The sequence below is a fragment of the Galleria mellonella genome, unplaced genomic scaffold (assembly GCF_026898425.1).
Source record: "Galleria mellonella isolate WM207_F2 unplaced genomic scaffold, CSIRO_AGI_GalMel_v1 utg90, whole genome shotgun sequence".
Taxonomy (NCBI): Eukaryota; Metazoa; Arthropoda; class Insecta; order Lepidoptera; family Pyralidae; genus Galleria; species Galleria mellonella.
Genome location: NW_026442172.1, coordinates 1,875,569 through 1,892,635, shown reverse-complemented (window position 1 = coordinate 1,892,635; position 17,067 = coordinate 1,875,569). Strand labels below are relative to the sequence as shown.

Genomic DNA, 17,067 nt, shown 5'->3' with positions numbered 1-17,067 from the left:
ATACTCGCTACTATTTGCTATGTGGACAGTTAACCGCTGTAACAACAATAACGATATTAAGTCATTGCGAAGGATCTGCGATTTATCACTTGTGATAACTCAGTAATTAAAAATAGTAATTTCACAAAACGACGATAAATTAAATGTAGAAGTAATTTCCAAGCCTAATTTTGACAAAGAGACAACCCTAACTGCCACAAAATTGACCTCGCATATCGTATCCTTGATTATTACCATAGAATAAAAAGTATCCGATGGTATGAAGATCCAATTTATTTCTGAAATAATTTTCATCCAAAATTCTCTAGTTAGTAAAGCGTGACTAACAAACATATACACACAACTTACATTTATTCAGAATAATAGGTAATAAATTGTTTTTGATCAAGTTAGAATGCCAAATTAGCTACATGCTCACCAGGTGAAAAATGGTAACGGTCGCTAATAGACATGAAGAGTACCATATATGTAATATACTGTGACGATCATGATATCCCTCAAGCGTTGTCATACTAAAGGATTATGGTATTATGCCTTTGTACTCTGTAATCTCACACCGTGACCCAGCTTTCAACCGATCACTTTAAATAAAGATTAACTCAACAAAATGTTACAGACTGGAATTATTTCGCAAAGTCCCTAATCTGCGGGTGCTGGCATGTGGCGGTGATGGTACCGTGGGCTGGGTTCTGAGTGTGCTAGATCGTATCGCTGCGAGGCCTGCTGTTGGTGTGCTGCCGTTGGGCACTGGCAATGACCTGGCCAGGGCACTTGGCTGGGGCGGGGTAAGTTACGTTAATAATAATACTATAGTCTGTTTCGATAGTACTTGTTGAAATGATAACCAAGTTTAAAAACAGCCTTTAAATGAAACTGATGTTAAATAAAAAATATCAATCCATTAATAGATTTTTTTTTTATTTATACTACTAATCACATAATAATAGTAATGTACATTTATTGCTATTAAACATCAGTAGATTTTCTTATAGTAAAGTTAATAATTTGTTTGTATAAACAAAAAAAAATCATTAGGTACTATTGAAACGGACTATGTTATTAATACTATGTCTATGTTACTATAACCATTTTTTTATTTCGACAACTGTTAAAGTCTCAAGCCACTGCTTGAGAACGTAACTGATCTTGATTTATAGAATGAGAAATATATATATATATATATATATATATATATATATATATATATATATATATATATATATAAACACTGATATAAAGTGCTTAATACTTCTTTTTGTCTTATACCTACAGTTATATTGCCTATTAAGGACATCATGATAATTACTAGATAATAATACTGCCTACTACAAAATAGACTTTAAAAATACAGTAGTATGAATTGTAGATTTTTAAGCTTTCTACGTGTAAATACCTACATCATTGTTTATTAGTGATACCATAGCTCACAGATATCTAAATATGCGTATAAAGATATTATTAAATCACTTTATATATTACTAGTTTTACGGCTATAACTTTAAAAACATTACAACCACTTCGATTTCAAAATATGTATGCCTTATTATTATTTTGATCTCTAACAAACGACGATAACGACAATAAGTCTATACATTATACTGCCATCTACAATTTAATGAATCAAAGTGATAATATTAAATAAATAAACCCTAAAATCAAATTAAACACTTACGTAATAAAATTGTTGGTCTTATCAAATAAGGTTACCAATAAAATTGATAAAACTTTATTATTATATTAAATATATATTTAATAAAGGTATATAACATAGATAATTTCAATAATTTGTTGTTCGAAGATCTCTTTAAATTAATTAATTAGTATAATTACCTAACTTTGATTCACTGAAATTTAATTAAAATGTAATGAAGTATTTAAAAGAAGCCAAACAAAAACTTGTTTTGATTAATTAATTTAAATATGGTGTTTACTTACGCAGTATCAATAATTTTGAAAAAAAATTACCAATAATATGTGAAACACTCAATAACAGAGTTCCGTAGCCATTTTAAAACATCAACTTTGTTGTTCCAGCATAAGAACTAGGGCTGAGTAATATATGGCAATATCTATATATTTTGGTTAAAGTATTTATATACTGATCCCATAACGATCATCAATGTTCAGGGGAACCCACTATATAGAAATTGAATCGATATACATATTATTTATGCCTAATAAGAACTAACAAAGTAGGGATTTTTTTTTAAATATTTAAGTACCTACTTAGTTAAAAATGAAAGGAAGAAAAAGTTTTTACTCTTTTATTCTACATATCCCGCCATAGAAACATTTCATTAATAAATTAATAAACAACCTTACAACATTAAACTTATTTCGGTTTCGTAATACTTATTCATAATTTATATAACCATGTTAATAACTTGTATAATCTTTGTAACACAGCCACAGTTCTGTTACACATCCTCTTAAAGAGTTATTTTGTGATACCAACTTCATCGTATTTATTATACATACTTGTTCTATAGAATATGCTTATATATATATATATATATTAAGTGGATGTCTTTGAATATATGCAAGGGACATCTTATATTTCGGTTGTCCACAATTGGAACAGTCCCTCTTGACCTCTGACTTCATCAGGCACTTAATAGGGACGAAATAGGTCGCTTCGCTTTAGCGAAATGCAAAGCTTAAATTTTGTGTTGATTCACTTACACTCTCGTGTCAGCGTTTCATACCTATTAAAGAACCCTTATAATTTAATTCAATGTTTGTCAAACTAATACGCGTCTACTCTTTATATAAAACCATGGGTTGTTTTCAAACTTTCTCTAATATTATTTTGATCAGAGGAATATTTCTACCTTAGGAATGCTTTGTACAAAGTTGTCTGCAAGAATAAATATAAAGTCTCCACCCCCTCCCCTCCACACCACGCCCACTGCTGTATTTTTGTTGTACTTATATTGTCATTTAAAGACATAATGTTACTTTTTAATTCTTAACTCCATCGACTACTTAACTGAAATAGATATATTGATTGACGGGTAGGTACAAATCAAATATTTTATGTCCTTCTTCATCACAAAAATTACTTAAACCGTTAAAATACGAAATGTTATATACAAACAAATTTTCACGTTTATAATAATGTAAAAAAGGCAAGAAAGTCGCGAAAATAAAGTCAATATCAAAAGCTCAAATCCGTGAATGAAGTTCAGCTACTTGCCGTGTGACGTAAGACGATTATGCAAATGCCGTGATTTGGTACCTGAAGCTTGATGTAGACACGACAATATGTTTTAACGAGCTCGTAAACAACATTTATTGCCTACATCGCTCATCAAATTTTATTATTCTTCAAAACGACAAACAAACTTGGTATAAGCTTCAATGCCGTCAATGTAGCGCCTTAATGATCTTACTCACAGGAAATTTGTACAGCTTTATAACAATAAAAATAACAATTTACTTATATATACAATAAATCACTTAAATTCCTACCTCAACCCAGTTAGTTCTGCTAGAGCAATTTTATTATTTGTCGTCTCCTCATTGTCTATAAACTTTTTATTCACAGAAACTCGAATAAATTGGTAGATAGTTTTGATTTGACCTCACTTAAATAATGACAAATTATTTTGTTATTATTTCAAAGTAATATTAAGTTATAATTTGACACCAACGGACAATTAAAATAATCTACAATTATTCTAAATTCAAAAAGCTTTTATTGAAATATAACAACTTTAATTAATACACTTAACTATAACCTAATTATTATATATTTTAATTGAAAACATATTACTACTTTTATTACTTTCAGTTGTGTAAGTAATATTGTTAAAATAGTTATTATATGAAAAACAATTAATTTAATTTGTAATCTTAAAATTACTATTGTTTGATTTTCTATTTTTTCTTTTTAATTTGCTCTCAGTTCAGCAACAAACAAAGTAATGATTAATCAAAGAATAAAGTGCTTCTTTTATTTTTATGCAAATAAAAAAAAAACAAATATGACAATCGTTTTGTTCGAGCTCTACAAAATACTTTCAGAAAAATTTACCCCTACCAATGGTTTTACTCTGATGAGAAAATAGAAAATTGAAGCCCTTGCAATTCTTACCAAATTCTATTCTCACTACTTTATCTACGTCAATCAAATAAGACTTTTAATCTGATATAAATGCTTTTGTAAAGAGATTTATGAAATGTATTAAACATTAACAGGGTTATGAAGATGAGCCGATATCGAAGATTCTAGCAAATATCGGTGAAAGCGACACAGTGTTACTAGACCGATGGCAACTTACTGTGGAACCTAACACGGCAACAGCAGGGGAGGACACAAAGAACGCGAAACCAGAATTACCACTCAATGTCGTCAATAACTACTTTTCGTTTGGAGTCGACGCTCATATTGCTCTTGAATTCCACGAAGCAAGAGGTACATACATTTTTTGTGTAATATATTACTGTAAGATATTATTAATAAATATATTTATATTATCTTCATATAAACATATTTATTAGCGCCTAAAAATGTTTTGAAGTTTGCACTTGCAAACGGTTATAGCTGTATATATATGCAAATATATATACAGATAATAAAATCTAAAGGATAAGTAGGCAACCCTGTAAATTGTTTTAGCCTTTGTTACGCTCTCCAAATTTAGGCCGTGGCGCATGTAATGAATGCATTCCAAATTCCTAAGTTATTTTAGTAGTACGTGACTGACAAATATCTTTAGTACAATGGCCTTGCAGGAAACCCTAAAATGCCCTTTTACAATATTGTAAAAGTAAATATATTCAAGAACATTTTGTGTTTGATTGTTTTTCGAGAACATTATGTTCTCTGATAGATATGCCTAAAAACTGCGTATATTTGCAAATACAACGATAAATTGAGATACACATTATAACAAATATTGTTTATGTTTGTTTATAATTAATATGTAAACATACAGTCTATCAGTAATATGGCGTGTAATGTAAACAGAATATTTATTTGGACTATTCTCTTTTCCTTATATAAAACAAAAATCGAAAATTATAAATTCGGACTGATTTTGTCTGAATTTCTGTTAAAAAAATTTTACAATTAAACTACTGGACCGATCTAGATACAATTTTGAAACGAGAAATAGTCTAAATATAAAAGGAAATCAACATAAATGAACTCACTAGAATAAAATCGCGAAAATCTATTTTTTTTATAACAAGCCACTCATAAACAAAATATAAAAAAAGATCATCAATTTCAAACACAATTTATTCAATGAAGATCAATCACAATTGCAAATGAGATACAAACTAAAACTTTTATATCATCATTTTATTTGAATATTAATATATTTTAAAAAACGAAACCCTAAAATTACACAAAGTTTTATAACAAAAATAATGTCTTATCTTTATCCATTATCTACACCTCTATCTTTGTACTAGATTTCTTGTGGGGTAGGCAGTGACATTTAAGTTTCTAAGGTCTAATAAGTTATATAATTAGTATTATAGTTATTTATCAATCGTTTTTATAGGCGATGGTTACCGCTTTTTATCAGGGCGGTCACTTTGTCTGCCGTTTTAAGATGTATCTATATAAAAAATACACTATATAATAAGTAGGCTTGTTTTGTCTTTAAATCAGAGGCACACCCAGAGAAATTCAACTCGCGTATAAGAAATAAACTGTTCTACGGCACGGCCGGTGGTAAAGACCTAATGCAGAGGAAGTGGAAGGGCCTCGCCGAGTTTGTTACCATGGAGTGTGACGGCAAGGACCTCACGCCAGTACTCCGGGAGCACAAAGTTCACGCTATTGTTTTTTTAAACATTCCAAGGTATATTTATTGCATATTATTACTCCCTGGTCGCTTATAGCTACTTTTTACGATCCATTTCGTTAATACCTCTGATGAAACTGTATTAATTTAAGATGGATATTAAACTCAGCTGATTATAAATACGTAATGAATTCTAATTATATTTTTCTTAAAATAACTATTTTATTTCCCTTGGTTATACATTTAATCATACATCCGATATTAAATTTAAAATCTTAAAAAGAGAATTTATTAATTTAATATAATTACACTATGTAAACACCAATAAAATCAATATCAAATCATAAAAAAATATTTTGTTTTACTTTACGCTTGTAATATAATTTTTATTTTTAAATCATTATTAATTATAAGTTTTATTATAACATATTTAACAAAATTATTGCCAATAAAATCTTTCTTTATTTTGCCAGTTGCATACAAAATTGTTATATAAAATATATTTATAAATTTATAAAAAAATTCACAAATGGCTGTGAACTTCACCATTGCATTATTCTTTCACAGCTACGGGGGTGGAACTCACCCCTGGAACAAATCAGGAGGATCATTTGAACCTTCGACTGAAGATGGCCTAATAGAAGTAGTAGGATTAACGACATATCAATTGGTGAGTTATTTTCTCTGTAATAAAGTCATTAAATTTGTAATGAGTGAATCCTTACTAATATTATAAATTTAAGAATGAGTTTGATTGTTTGATTATTTCTTTTTTGCCACTTGTCGTTTATGTTTGGTATACACATACTATATGGGATGGAATAGTATATAGATTACTTTATATTCCAGTTAATAATAGAACATATCCGCGTCACATGGACAAAGTAGTTGCGGGTAGGTTTACCTTTTTAGCCTAAATAAATAAAATAAATACATTAATATTTTATATACATATAACTAATTAATATAACTGATATTAGTTACAAAAATGTAACTTTATAATCATACATTCGAAACTGCATTAATGAACGAACTCTCTGTGTAGTCAACTTCAATTTGCATCTGCTTTATAGTTTGCAACTAGATTGCGCTATCTCTATACAGCACGTGTAATTTATAGTGCAAGAGTTACTATATAAGTTCATACTTATAACATTTTTAATTTAACACTATACATATCAAGTTAATGTATCCTTCCACTATTTCAATTACAATTTTCTTTATTATTTAGTATGTTTTTTATCTTTTAGTAGCTTTTACCAACGACTTCGTTCGCGAGACTGGAATATTTCACTAAATGAGATAAAAAGTAGCCTATATTTTCTCCATTCTATATAGTAAGCATATACTAAATTACATAGTAATTGGTTAAGGCGCTAAGAATAACAAACAAATTCACTTTCATATTTACAATATTAGTAAGGATTTATTGACAATTGTTGATAAGTCCACAATACTCGTATATACGATCTCACCACTATCAACGTCGTCGTATCAATTTGCCCGCAACAATAAACAACAACCCTGGTTTCTAATCTTAAGCTCCTGACAAACTGCATTAATTTGTTGCCAGGTGTAACTCCCATATACAAATAAAAAGGTTATATATTTATATATATAGTTACGTATATGATCTGTTTCAACAAAATTTAATGAAAAGGATATCAAGTTTTGTTAAAATTATCTATTACAGAATCTATTACAGATTAAGCCAATTTTTTATTTTTTCTACTATTACATAAAAGTAAACTGTAATATTATCAGGTAATTATTCGTTTATCCATATTTTCATTAAATTCTATTAAACAAACTCTACATGGACCTAAACACTTATACATATTACAATAATGTATATTATATTTATATATACAAATTATGTGTACTATGAATATTATGTTTCTACCTTGGACATAATTTCTATATTATAATTTGTCGCATTGTAAAATTATGTTCCTACTGTTTTCTGTTCTTGATTTTATCTAGAAGAGATTTCTTCCGTTTAAGAGCGATCATTTCGTTTCACTTTTTTATAGTATATCAGTCGTTATACCTCCTACGATCCTGAACTTATATATATAGTACTAATTATACACAAAATATCAATGATTGAATTGTGTGCTGAACCCCTACCACTGGCAGGTAAAAGCGGTGAGATAAGCCATTACACCGCCAAAATTGTCAAATTAAGGACTATTCTTTTATTAAATACTTTTTAATTTGTCCAGCCGCTACTGCAAGCTGGCGGGCACGGTACCTGTATCACACAATGCAAGACTGCCAAGATTGTCACCACGAAGGTGATACCCATGCAAGTGGACGGCGAGGCATGTAGGCTCGCGCCTTCAATTATTACACTGTCTAGACTCAACCAGGCCACTATGTTGGCTAAAAGGAAACCAGGAAGAACTATAGCACCGTGAGTATATATTGTCAATTGGCAATGTATTGTAAAATAGGGTTAGAGATTATTATTAACATACCTATGTTAGTAAATTAGTGAAGTCAGAAAGACAAGCATTTAAGCTTCTAAGAATATAAACATTTGCCGCTGTCTAAACGTTTACCACTCAGTTCTTCAACATAAGCCAGGACGTCCCATCTATATTTCTTCTCTAAACTCCAACGTTACGAATATGGGACCAAACCCATTATCGTAGTAATTAAAACATTACTCCCCTTCCTTCGGTAGTTGTATAAGAATAAAGTAATTGCTCACGCCCGTAATCCCAGATGGACACAGACAGTCAGAGCTAATTATCCGAGATCAACTTATACTATTTCTTCGAGCTTATCGAATTCAATGTGGCGTGATTAGTAATTAGGTTAGCAGGTTTACCGTCTCCGGAGACTTCATCGAATATATAAAACTAACACAGATTTTGATGTCGACCACCGTCAAACTTTTGACTTCGGATACGTGGTAAAAGACTATGCCACGACGTCAATAAAAATGCTACCATTATATGATATATTTTACTAATAGATACAACCTTACTTGGGCATATTTTTAATTTTCCGTAGCACAACATGATATTGTATGATATTACTCGTATTATCACGATATAATTAGAAAATCAAAATGAATGCAATGTTGTTTCCCTTTGATATTGTAACGGTAAAATCGTACAATACCATGACAGACTACGGTAAATTAAAAAGCAATCTATAAGTTTAACTAAAGGAATTTTTATGATATGTACTTGGCTACAAATATAGGTATTTGACATGACAAATTATAACAACTGTATAATTGTAAAATCATTTCAGCTACCGACTCAGAAATTATTCTAAAAATTCTTTCCTCTGATATATTCCTAATGATATTTTAAACACTACTTAACGATGTGTACTTAAATAGTCACTAATATGTCACCTAAATGTAACCCACACTGAAAACTAAGCTATGCGATACTTTGTTTAGTTTAGCATACGTGTAACTATATGAATTAAATAAAGCTAAACAAATTAAACTATCAGAATACACCCTAAAGACTAAGAATAAACGAAAGATGTAAGGGGAAAAACTGGCAGTTGACATCTGTATAGGCAGTGACTTCTCTTTCTCACTGCATCACAAACAGCGACGGTTAGCTTAGCGGGCATTGTCGGATTACTCAGCTCACATAGTTCAATTAGTTCGCTTAGCTCTCAGTGTGGCTTTTACTTACTTAGGTTCCTAAGTAAATATTTAGTTCACTGAGATAAGTATCTACTTTATACGTTAATGGTGATGAACCGTTGCCTACCAAGTTGCCTACTTTTTGATGATTTGTGTTTTATCAATATTTAATACGTTAACCTGTTTAAAGCAGGTAATTTTCCAACATAGGTACCTACAAAAGGTTTGTTTAATTAATTAGCGATTTATTAACGTATATCATATGAAATACACAACATCAGAATAACTTAAATAAAGAGAATACAAAATTTCGTTAAATCCTGTACACCGTACATTAATTAGGACATTTGTAATTAAGTGTATAGACTATATTTAGCTTTTCATTTCAGTCAAACCACGGTGGACAAGTTGACATTCACAGTGAATCTCATTACCATGGCCGATTACGAAAGGCATCATTATGATAAGGAATTACTCGCCAAAACAGGTAAGCAGCATTATGTAAACATACTTAGTTGTTATGTAGGTGGTATTATCGTCCCTATTTCGAGATTCAGAATGTATTTAGGTAAGTACAACACAGTAATTTTCGAGACCTAAGGACTAAACGCGAAAGTTACAAATTAACTACAACACAACTACAACACAACTACTAACAAAATTATAAAAATACATAAACAATACAATATTGAGATTATTCGAAATATCGCTACGCTACAGTCTGTTTTTAAATAACATATTAATAATCGTGATTATAGGTGTGCACAGCGCAGCTTTTGGGTTTCATTTTTAATTTTATTAAAAGTATTTTTGGAACGTGATATAATTGTCATATTTTTTTTGTCCAATTCTTATATAACCTTTAATAAATATATAACCATAAATAAATATATATAATTAATATATAACCTTCCTAAAGACATCGTATTCCCATACCATTTTTTAATCCTTTCGCCCACAATCGGCATTGGGTGGAATTTTCACCACTCTGTGCTCTTCCTCAAATTATTATAAATACATACCTGTCAAGATTGAATTTAAATTTAATTTCAACAAAATTTTATTCGTATGCTTGGGAGTTTGTATTTAAAAAAAAGTGTAATTATAGATCTTCGATAACATATATTACTTAATATGACTAGATATATTGTATTCCTATAGAATATATTTATACATTTATATATAGGTAATTTTATTAATGCTACAAGAAATTAGTACACACTGCAAATTTGATCAATCATGTGCAGATATACATATATCTTCAATTCAGTAGATTCTATTCGTCAAAGAAGTGTCAGTCAATCAAGTCGTATCATTAATATTAGTAGGTACCCTACTGTACCTACAGATTTCGCCATAATATTGTAGCATAAATTTTCCTGGACTACTGCGGGGCAAAGTAAATTGATTCATACATAAATTAAACGGCAGAGTACCGTAACAACCGTGACACGAACACTCTAATGGACTTTGAGTAAGTATAATAATATATGCCTACTCTTGTATTGATAGAAACATTAATATTTAGGTATTAAGTTTCGCGTCAGTGAACTTGATTAGAATATACTTTACAGTTATATGTAGTAGTTTATATTATAATGTATGAAGAACAAACGAAGTAGCAACATATTATGTCACATAATCTAAAATATTATAGTATTACTACAGTATACCGCAGTGCAATCCCAAAAATTTCATGCCTTATCTTTTGTGTCTTTAATCCTGTACAAAAAAGATCGACATCTTATTTAGCGAAGTCGATCTGTTCGATCGACTTCGCTAAATAAGCCCCTAGGATTTGATCCAAATAAATATATTAATATTTCTGTTAACTCGATAGAAGAAAAAGGCATAATATAAATAAAAGTTCTTTAAAATTCATAAAATATAAACACTTTCTTCCCCTTAAACACCCCTCTGTAACTCCTATATTGAGTATTCGAAAAAAGAACGCATCGCGCTTTATCCATAAGTACAAACGCATTTGTAGTGACAGCCATGGATCACATCGTTTATGTATAACATATCCGGGGCATAGGGGTAATGTCACACCGTTGTAATATGAAGTAAAATATGTGAGTAAGAAATCTGTATGGTGCAACAGTGTAAATTATCTATGGCTCATTAACCATTTTACTCGTACATATATAAACATAAACCCTGAGTGCTGAATAAGGGCAGAGTCTGATTTGTTGCCCAAAAATAAACATAAATTTTATAGCTAATGCCCGTAAATATAAGTGAATACGTTATTAACTGAGATATATTGAAAACTCCATACATTCTAAAGAAAATATAAAATAATTATATCGATTTGTACAGACGATGTAAAAAAGAGAAAAAATATATATATATATATATATTTATATATATATATATATATATATATTTATGTAATGTATGTAATGTATGTATATATATATATATATATATATATATATATATATATATATTCAATATATTCAAATAAAGGGAAGAAAAATTAATGAGAATAAACTGTTTAATTCACTAACTTCATTCTTTACAGCGGAGCGTATTGGGACTCTTGAAGTAAACCCAACAGCTGATTTGGAACAAATGCGCACTCTCATACAGAACGTAATCAAAGAATCTCAAGCATACTCTAATCTCATCGACTGGTGGTTTGTTGACTGTAAGTTATTAAAAAGTTTTCCTTTTGTATTTTCCCTTGGTATTAATAAGTACCTATATAACATACATATAGGACAGTTAAACATCAAGCCAGTATTTATCAGACCTAATTGGAACAATCCAAAACTAGGCTTCTATGTATACTGTTGATTAAAAAACAATAAGTAATTTCAAATTAAATTAACTTAAACTGAATTATTTCAATTATGACTTAACAAACTGTATTCCTCGCCTTTGTAGTAGTGCTCTATATGTTAATTTTGGATGTGGTTTATCTATGTTCAATCCAATCGTATTTCTACCGTGAAGCAGTTGTGTTTGCATGGCTGTGTTTCGGTTTGAAGGGTGGGATATGACGTGACTTTACTAGGTACAGAGGAATAACACGTGAGTCCTCAGGAATGGCAACGCATAGGGGTATTATAGTCGAAACAGTATACTCTGTTATGTCCATGGTACTGCTCGTGTCTATAGGCGACGGTTACCACTTTCCATCAGGTGGGCCGTCAGCTTGTTTGCCATTCTAAGTTGTATAAAAAAAAAAATATTGGGAAAAGACATCAAACTTAAACAATAAATTATTAACAGAAAAACAAAGATATCCAAAGAGATAATATTTTTTATATGTTAATAATTGTTGTATGTAAATATTGTTGTCTCCTTATTACAAATTTTGTAGTATTTAAAGTTAAATAAGTTGCATGTCAAAAATATTAAAACTATGTGATCGCCGACCCAACCCTTACCCAGTAAATATATAACACAACATATTTATGCGCCCAAGCTTTCCATCCTGTTCAAGCCAATGGGGACTTAAAAGATTTGAGTGCTATTTCAGAGAGTTCATAAATAATTCTTATCCTAGTATCGTATGTCTTGTAATACTTTAGTCACTCACATGCCTGTGTGCTATCATCTATGCAGTAAGCAAAACTATTGAGCTGAATAGAGAATAAATATTGTATATGGTTTTACGTTTTTTGTTTTCACTTATCTATACTAATATTATAAAAAGGAATGTTTTGATTTTTTCGTATTTTTGTTTATTTGCAATGAATCAACTCAAAAACTACTCAACCAATTTTAAAACTCTTTCACCTATAAAAAGCATTATCAGCGAGTAATATAGGCTAAGCATAATTTAAAAAAAATTAAAGATCCCTATGAAAATTACAAGAATGTAACTGTGAAAGACGTACCCATAAATATTATTTGGAACGAAGAAGGACATAGGATACTTTTTATTGTAATTAATTAATATATTATGTATATCGTAACACGTAAATGAAATCACAGGTAAAGAGTACTAAACAACAACAACAAATCCTAACAAATATACCCTCTATGCTATTAACTTGTTAAATTACAAAATTTATAAGATTCAAAATGTCTTACAGCCGTCACAGCGGAACGTTTCTTCCGCATCGACAAAGCTCAAGAAAATCTCCACTATCCTACGGATATCGGCCACGAAAACATATATATATTAGACACAGCACCTTTGACACCGGACACTGAGTCGACTGCGCCCCCAGACACCACCGCCACGGCATCGTTCGACCGCACCGGACCGTCCGTGTCGCTGGACACCACTACTGGGCTGTCAGTGTCGCTCGACATATCGCAAAGTGTCGACACGCCCAGTGCTGGAGTATCACTGGACGTTCCCGAATCGCATGCCAGGTAATTTGTTTTCTTATTTATTCATAACTATCAGAAAAGCTTAATAAAACAAACTTTATTACAATACAACATTGAATATTTGAACCGAATCGTAGTATTTCTCCTACGGTAATGAGAGAATACACCCAAACCAGATAACAAAAATGTAGATTACATAAATATGTCAGACTATATTATTTAATAAAAAAAATCTTTATTCTCGGTGTTTATCTAGAGGAAGGAGCTAAGCAGTTCTATTGCTAGCACATTTATCCAATTAATTCACACGGTCCTGGAAACTATGACAGTTAATTTCTAGTGAATTCGTCCCAATAGTCCAACTGACCCCGTCAGTGTATACTGATATTGCAGGCGGAATACCCATACCATTTTCAATCATCGATGTTTGTTTATTTAATAAAACTGTCCATAATGAATGCTTGTTTTAGAAAAATATTTTTGGCAGTTTTATGAATTAATTAGAATTAATAGATACGTAAATTATATATATGAAAACGGGATAAGAGAACATATTATGGTATCACTTCTTTTCCTCTTATAGATACTTCTAAACGTTTTTAACTTCATTTGTATAAGACCTCGTATCCTAGGGCAATCTAAAAATCAGACTTGTACAATAAAATATATTGGTTGGCCTAACAACTAATATAATATTAATGCTTAAATACCAATACTTATTAATTAAAATCCTATATTAAAAACAGATGGCGTCTATCGAACGATCAGTTAATAAAAACTCACTTAGAAACAAGTTAAGATTGTGAATTAATAAACAGTTATTAATTTGATTAAAGTAAAATGGAAGAAGTATTATTAAACATATTTAATGTGTTTATTCCAAATAATTGTCGGGCATTTTATTTTACGCTGTCTATTTAGGTTCCTTTCATTGAAATTGTTTTTATTGCATCTCATACACAATTGCTACGAGATATGTAATATAATAATTTTTGAACAAGACATTAATGTATATTCAATCCATCTATCAAAAGTTGATATTATATATTCAAATATGACATTTACTTTATCCGATATCCATCCATAGTAATACTAGGTACTGTTTAAGGTATAAAGAAACAAAATACCTTGATATCCTTGCATACATATACGAATCAATGCTAGTCTAAAATATTTTTTAAATATAGAATAAATTTTTTCTATAAAAAAAAAAGACATTAATACGAGTAAGTAACGGAGTGATTTAAAAGATATATAAAATTTCAATGATGTTCACTCGTAGCTGTACCTAGGTATTTAGATAAACTAAATCCGATATAAAAGAAGAACCTAAGAACTTACCTATGTCTTTTGCATAGTGCCTGAATGTTTGAGGACTAAGCCATGAATTAAAAGTAGGTAACTGTGTAAGTAGTAATGAAAATTGAATGGAGCATTTCTGAGCTCTCGGGTCCATTTCTCGTTTGTACCACAAAATAATTTATACCCTTCTATTAAGACTAAATATATTCACGAAAATAAACAAAAACTGGTAATATCTTTGAATACATAGTCGGCTAATAAACCAATATTGTAAATAATACTCCATATAGTCTATAACTAGTCTGGCGATAAATACTGTTACATAAAAACTTTTCTTTTTTTTAACTTTTTAATTATTTTGAACTTGGAACACCTTTACTATTTTAAAAACGTCTTTCGATTTCGCGCCATTTCACATATTTTTCGTGTTCATTATCAAATTACAATATGGAACGGGTGTTAAAAAAAATAGGATTGCAGCGATTGCCTTGTATAAAGTGGATATGGAGCCGTCGGTCATATTCCAGACACTTCAAAAGTTTGGTATCAGCCGTATGTTCGTATATCGTACTATCAACAGATACAACAACACTGCCTCTGACGAAGACCAGAAAAGATCGGAGCGGCCGCGTGCTGTTAGAACTACAAAAGCTGTTAATGCTGTTAAAGCCAGAATTCGTCGAAACCCTATTAGGAAACAAAAAATCTTATCGCGAGAAATGAAGATTCCCGCTAGGACTCTGTCGCGTATTATAAAACGAGACCTGAAGCTCGGTGCTTATCCTCGATTTACAGGACATGCCCTCAATCGATCTTTACAATTAAAGAAAGCGGATCGATCAAGACGCCTTCTGTCATAGAAATATTTCAGTATTATTAGCAGCAGTAATTCCAAATCGATACGACATCATAACCTTCAAGAAAAGAGCATATTCCTTTTTAAGAGACCGGCAGCACACCTGCAATGCCGTTGGTGTAATGGGTCATCATAGGTGGTGGTAGTCACTTACCATCAAGTGAGCCACATGCTAGCTTGCACCCTATGCTGTAAAAAAAATCTTCTTTACCGATGAAAAAATTTTTTACGATTGAAGGACACTATAATAAGCAAAATGGTAAAGTGTACGCTCACAGTTCTAAAGAAGCTGGTCAAGTGGTCGGAAAGGTACAACGTGGTCATAATCCTGCGTCAGTGATGGTTTAGTGGGGTGTGTCTTATCAAAGAGTCATAAAAAATTAGTGCAATAAAGAATATATAATAATAAAACTAAATTTTTGTGAAAAAGGAGTGAAAACTTCAGCCAAAGTGTATCAAGATACAATCTTGGATCGTGCTGTAAAACCTCCCAGCAATATACTTTCTAAAAATGTACCGTGGACTTTCCAGTAAGACTGCAGCTAGTCACAAGGCACGAACTACTCAAACCTGGCTTGAAACCAGCGTTCTCGACTTTATAAGACCTGAAGACTGGCCCTCATCTAGCCCAAACCTCAATGACTTCAAATTATGGTCAGTTTTCGAGGGCATGGCCTGCCCTAAGCAACACGGCGACATTGTCTCTTAAAAACCTTTGAGCAAGCAGTGGCGAAATTTTCCTTAGAAACAGTGCGTAAATTTATAGATTCGTAGCCAGACAGATTAAAGGTCTGTATAAAAGCCAAAGGTGGCCATTTCGAATAGAATATTTTGTTATTTTTTGCTGAGTCTTTAATAAATATGTCGGTATATATTTTAGTAATAATACATTACTTAAAAAAATGCATTTTCATTTATAACAGAATGTATGGCTGGATTAGGTATACACGAAACTTAACTCACTGACTGATCTAGAAACTTAAAATGCTCAGGATTTTTTATTATATCCTTAATATTCTTATATAAAGGATAAAGGATCACCCTTTTAGTACTATTAGTCGTCACTAATGAAATCAATCGTTAAAAAGCTTTGGTAACCATGAATCGTCACGATAGGAACACAATTTCCTGTACCTATAAATAATACTGTTATTTAATCCCAACTAAAATTCCGCTTATAAAGAAGATTTTATATATATAGTCGACGTGTCCTATTTAATCAGCTTGTTCCATTGTAA

At 30.8% G+C, this 17,067-nt stretch overlaps 1 protein-coding gene across 6 annotated transcripts in view; it reads left to right on the top strand.

The window, feature by feature from the left end:
* The window catches only part of LOC113523305 (eye-specific diacylglycerol kinase), a 198,511-nt gene that overhangs the window by 170,907 nt on the left and 10,537 nt on the right, over window positions 1-17,067 (top strand). For all 6 annotated transcript variants that reach the window (XM_052902427.1, XM_026909215.3, XM_031907653.2 and 3 more), the window contains 8 exons: window positions 617-785; window positions 4,201-4,417; window positions 5,624-5,816; window positions 6,327-6,429; window positions 7,985-8,175; window positions 9,768-9,865; window positions 11,906-12,031; window positions 13,428-13,713. In XM_052902427.1, the coding sequence (XP_052758387.1) occupies window positions 617-785; window positions 4,201-4,417; window positions 5,624-5,816; window positions 6,327-6,429; window positions 7,985-8,175; window positions 9,768-9,865; window positions 11,906-12,031; window positions 13,428-13,713 (1,383 nt within the window). The remainder of the gene's footprint in view (window positions 1-616; window positions 786-4,200; window positions 4,418-5,623; window positions 5,817-6,326; window positions 6,430-7,984; window positions 8,176-9,767; window positions 9,866-11,905; window positions 12,032-13,427; window positions 13,714-17,067) is intronic.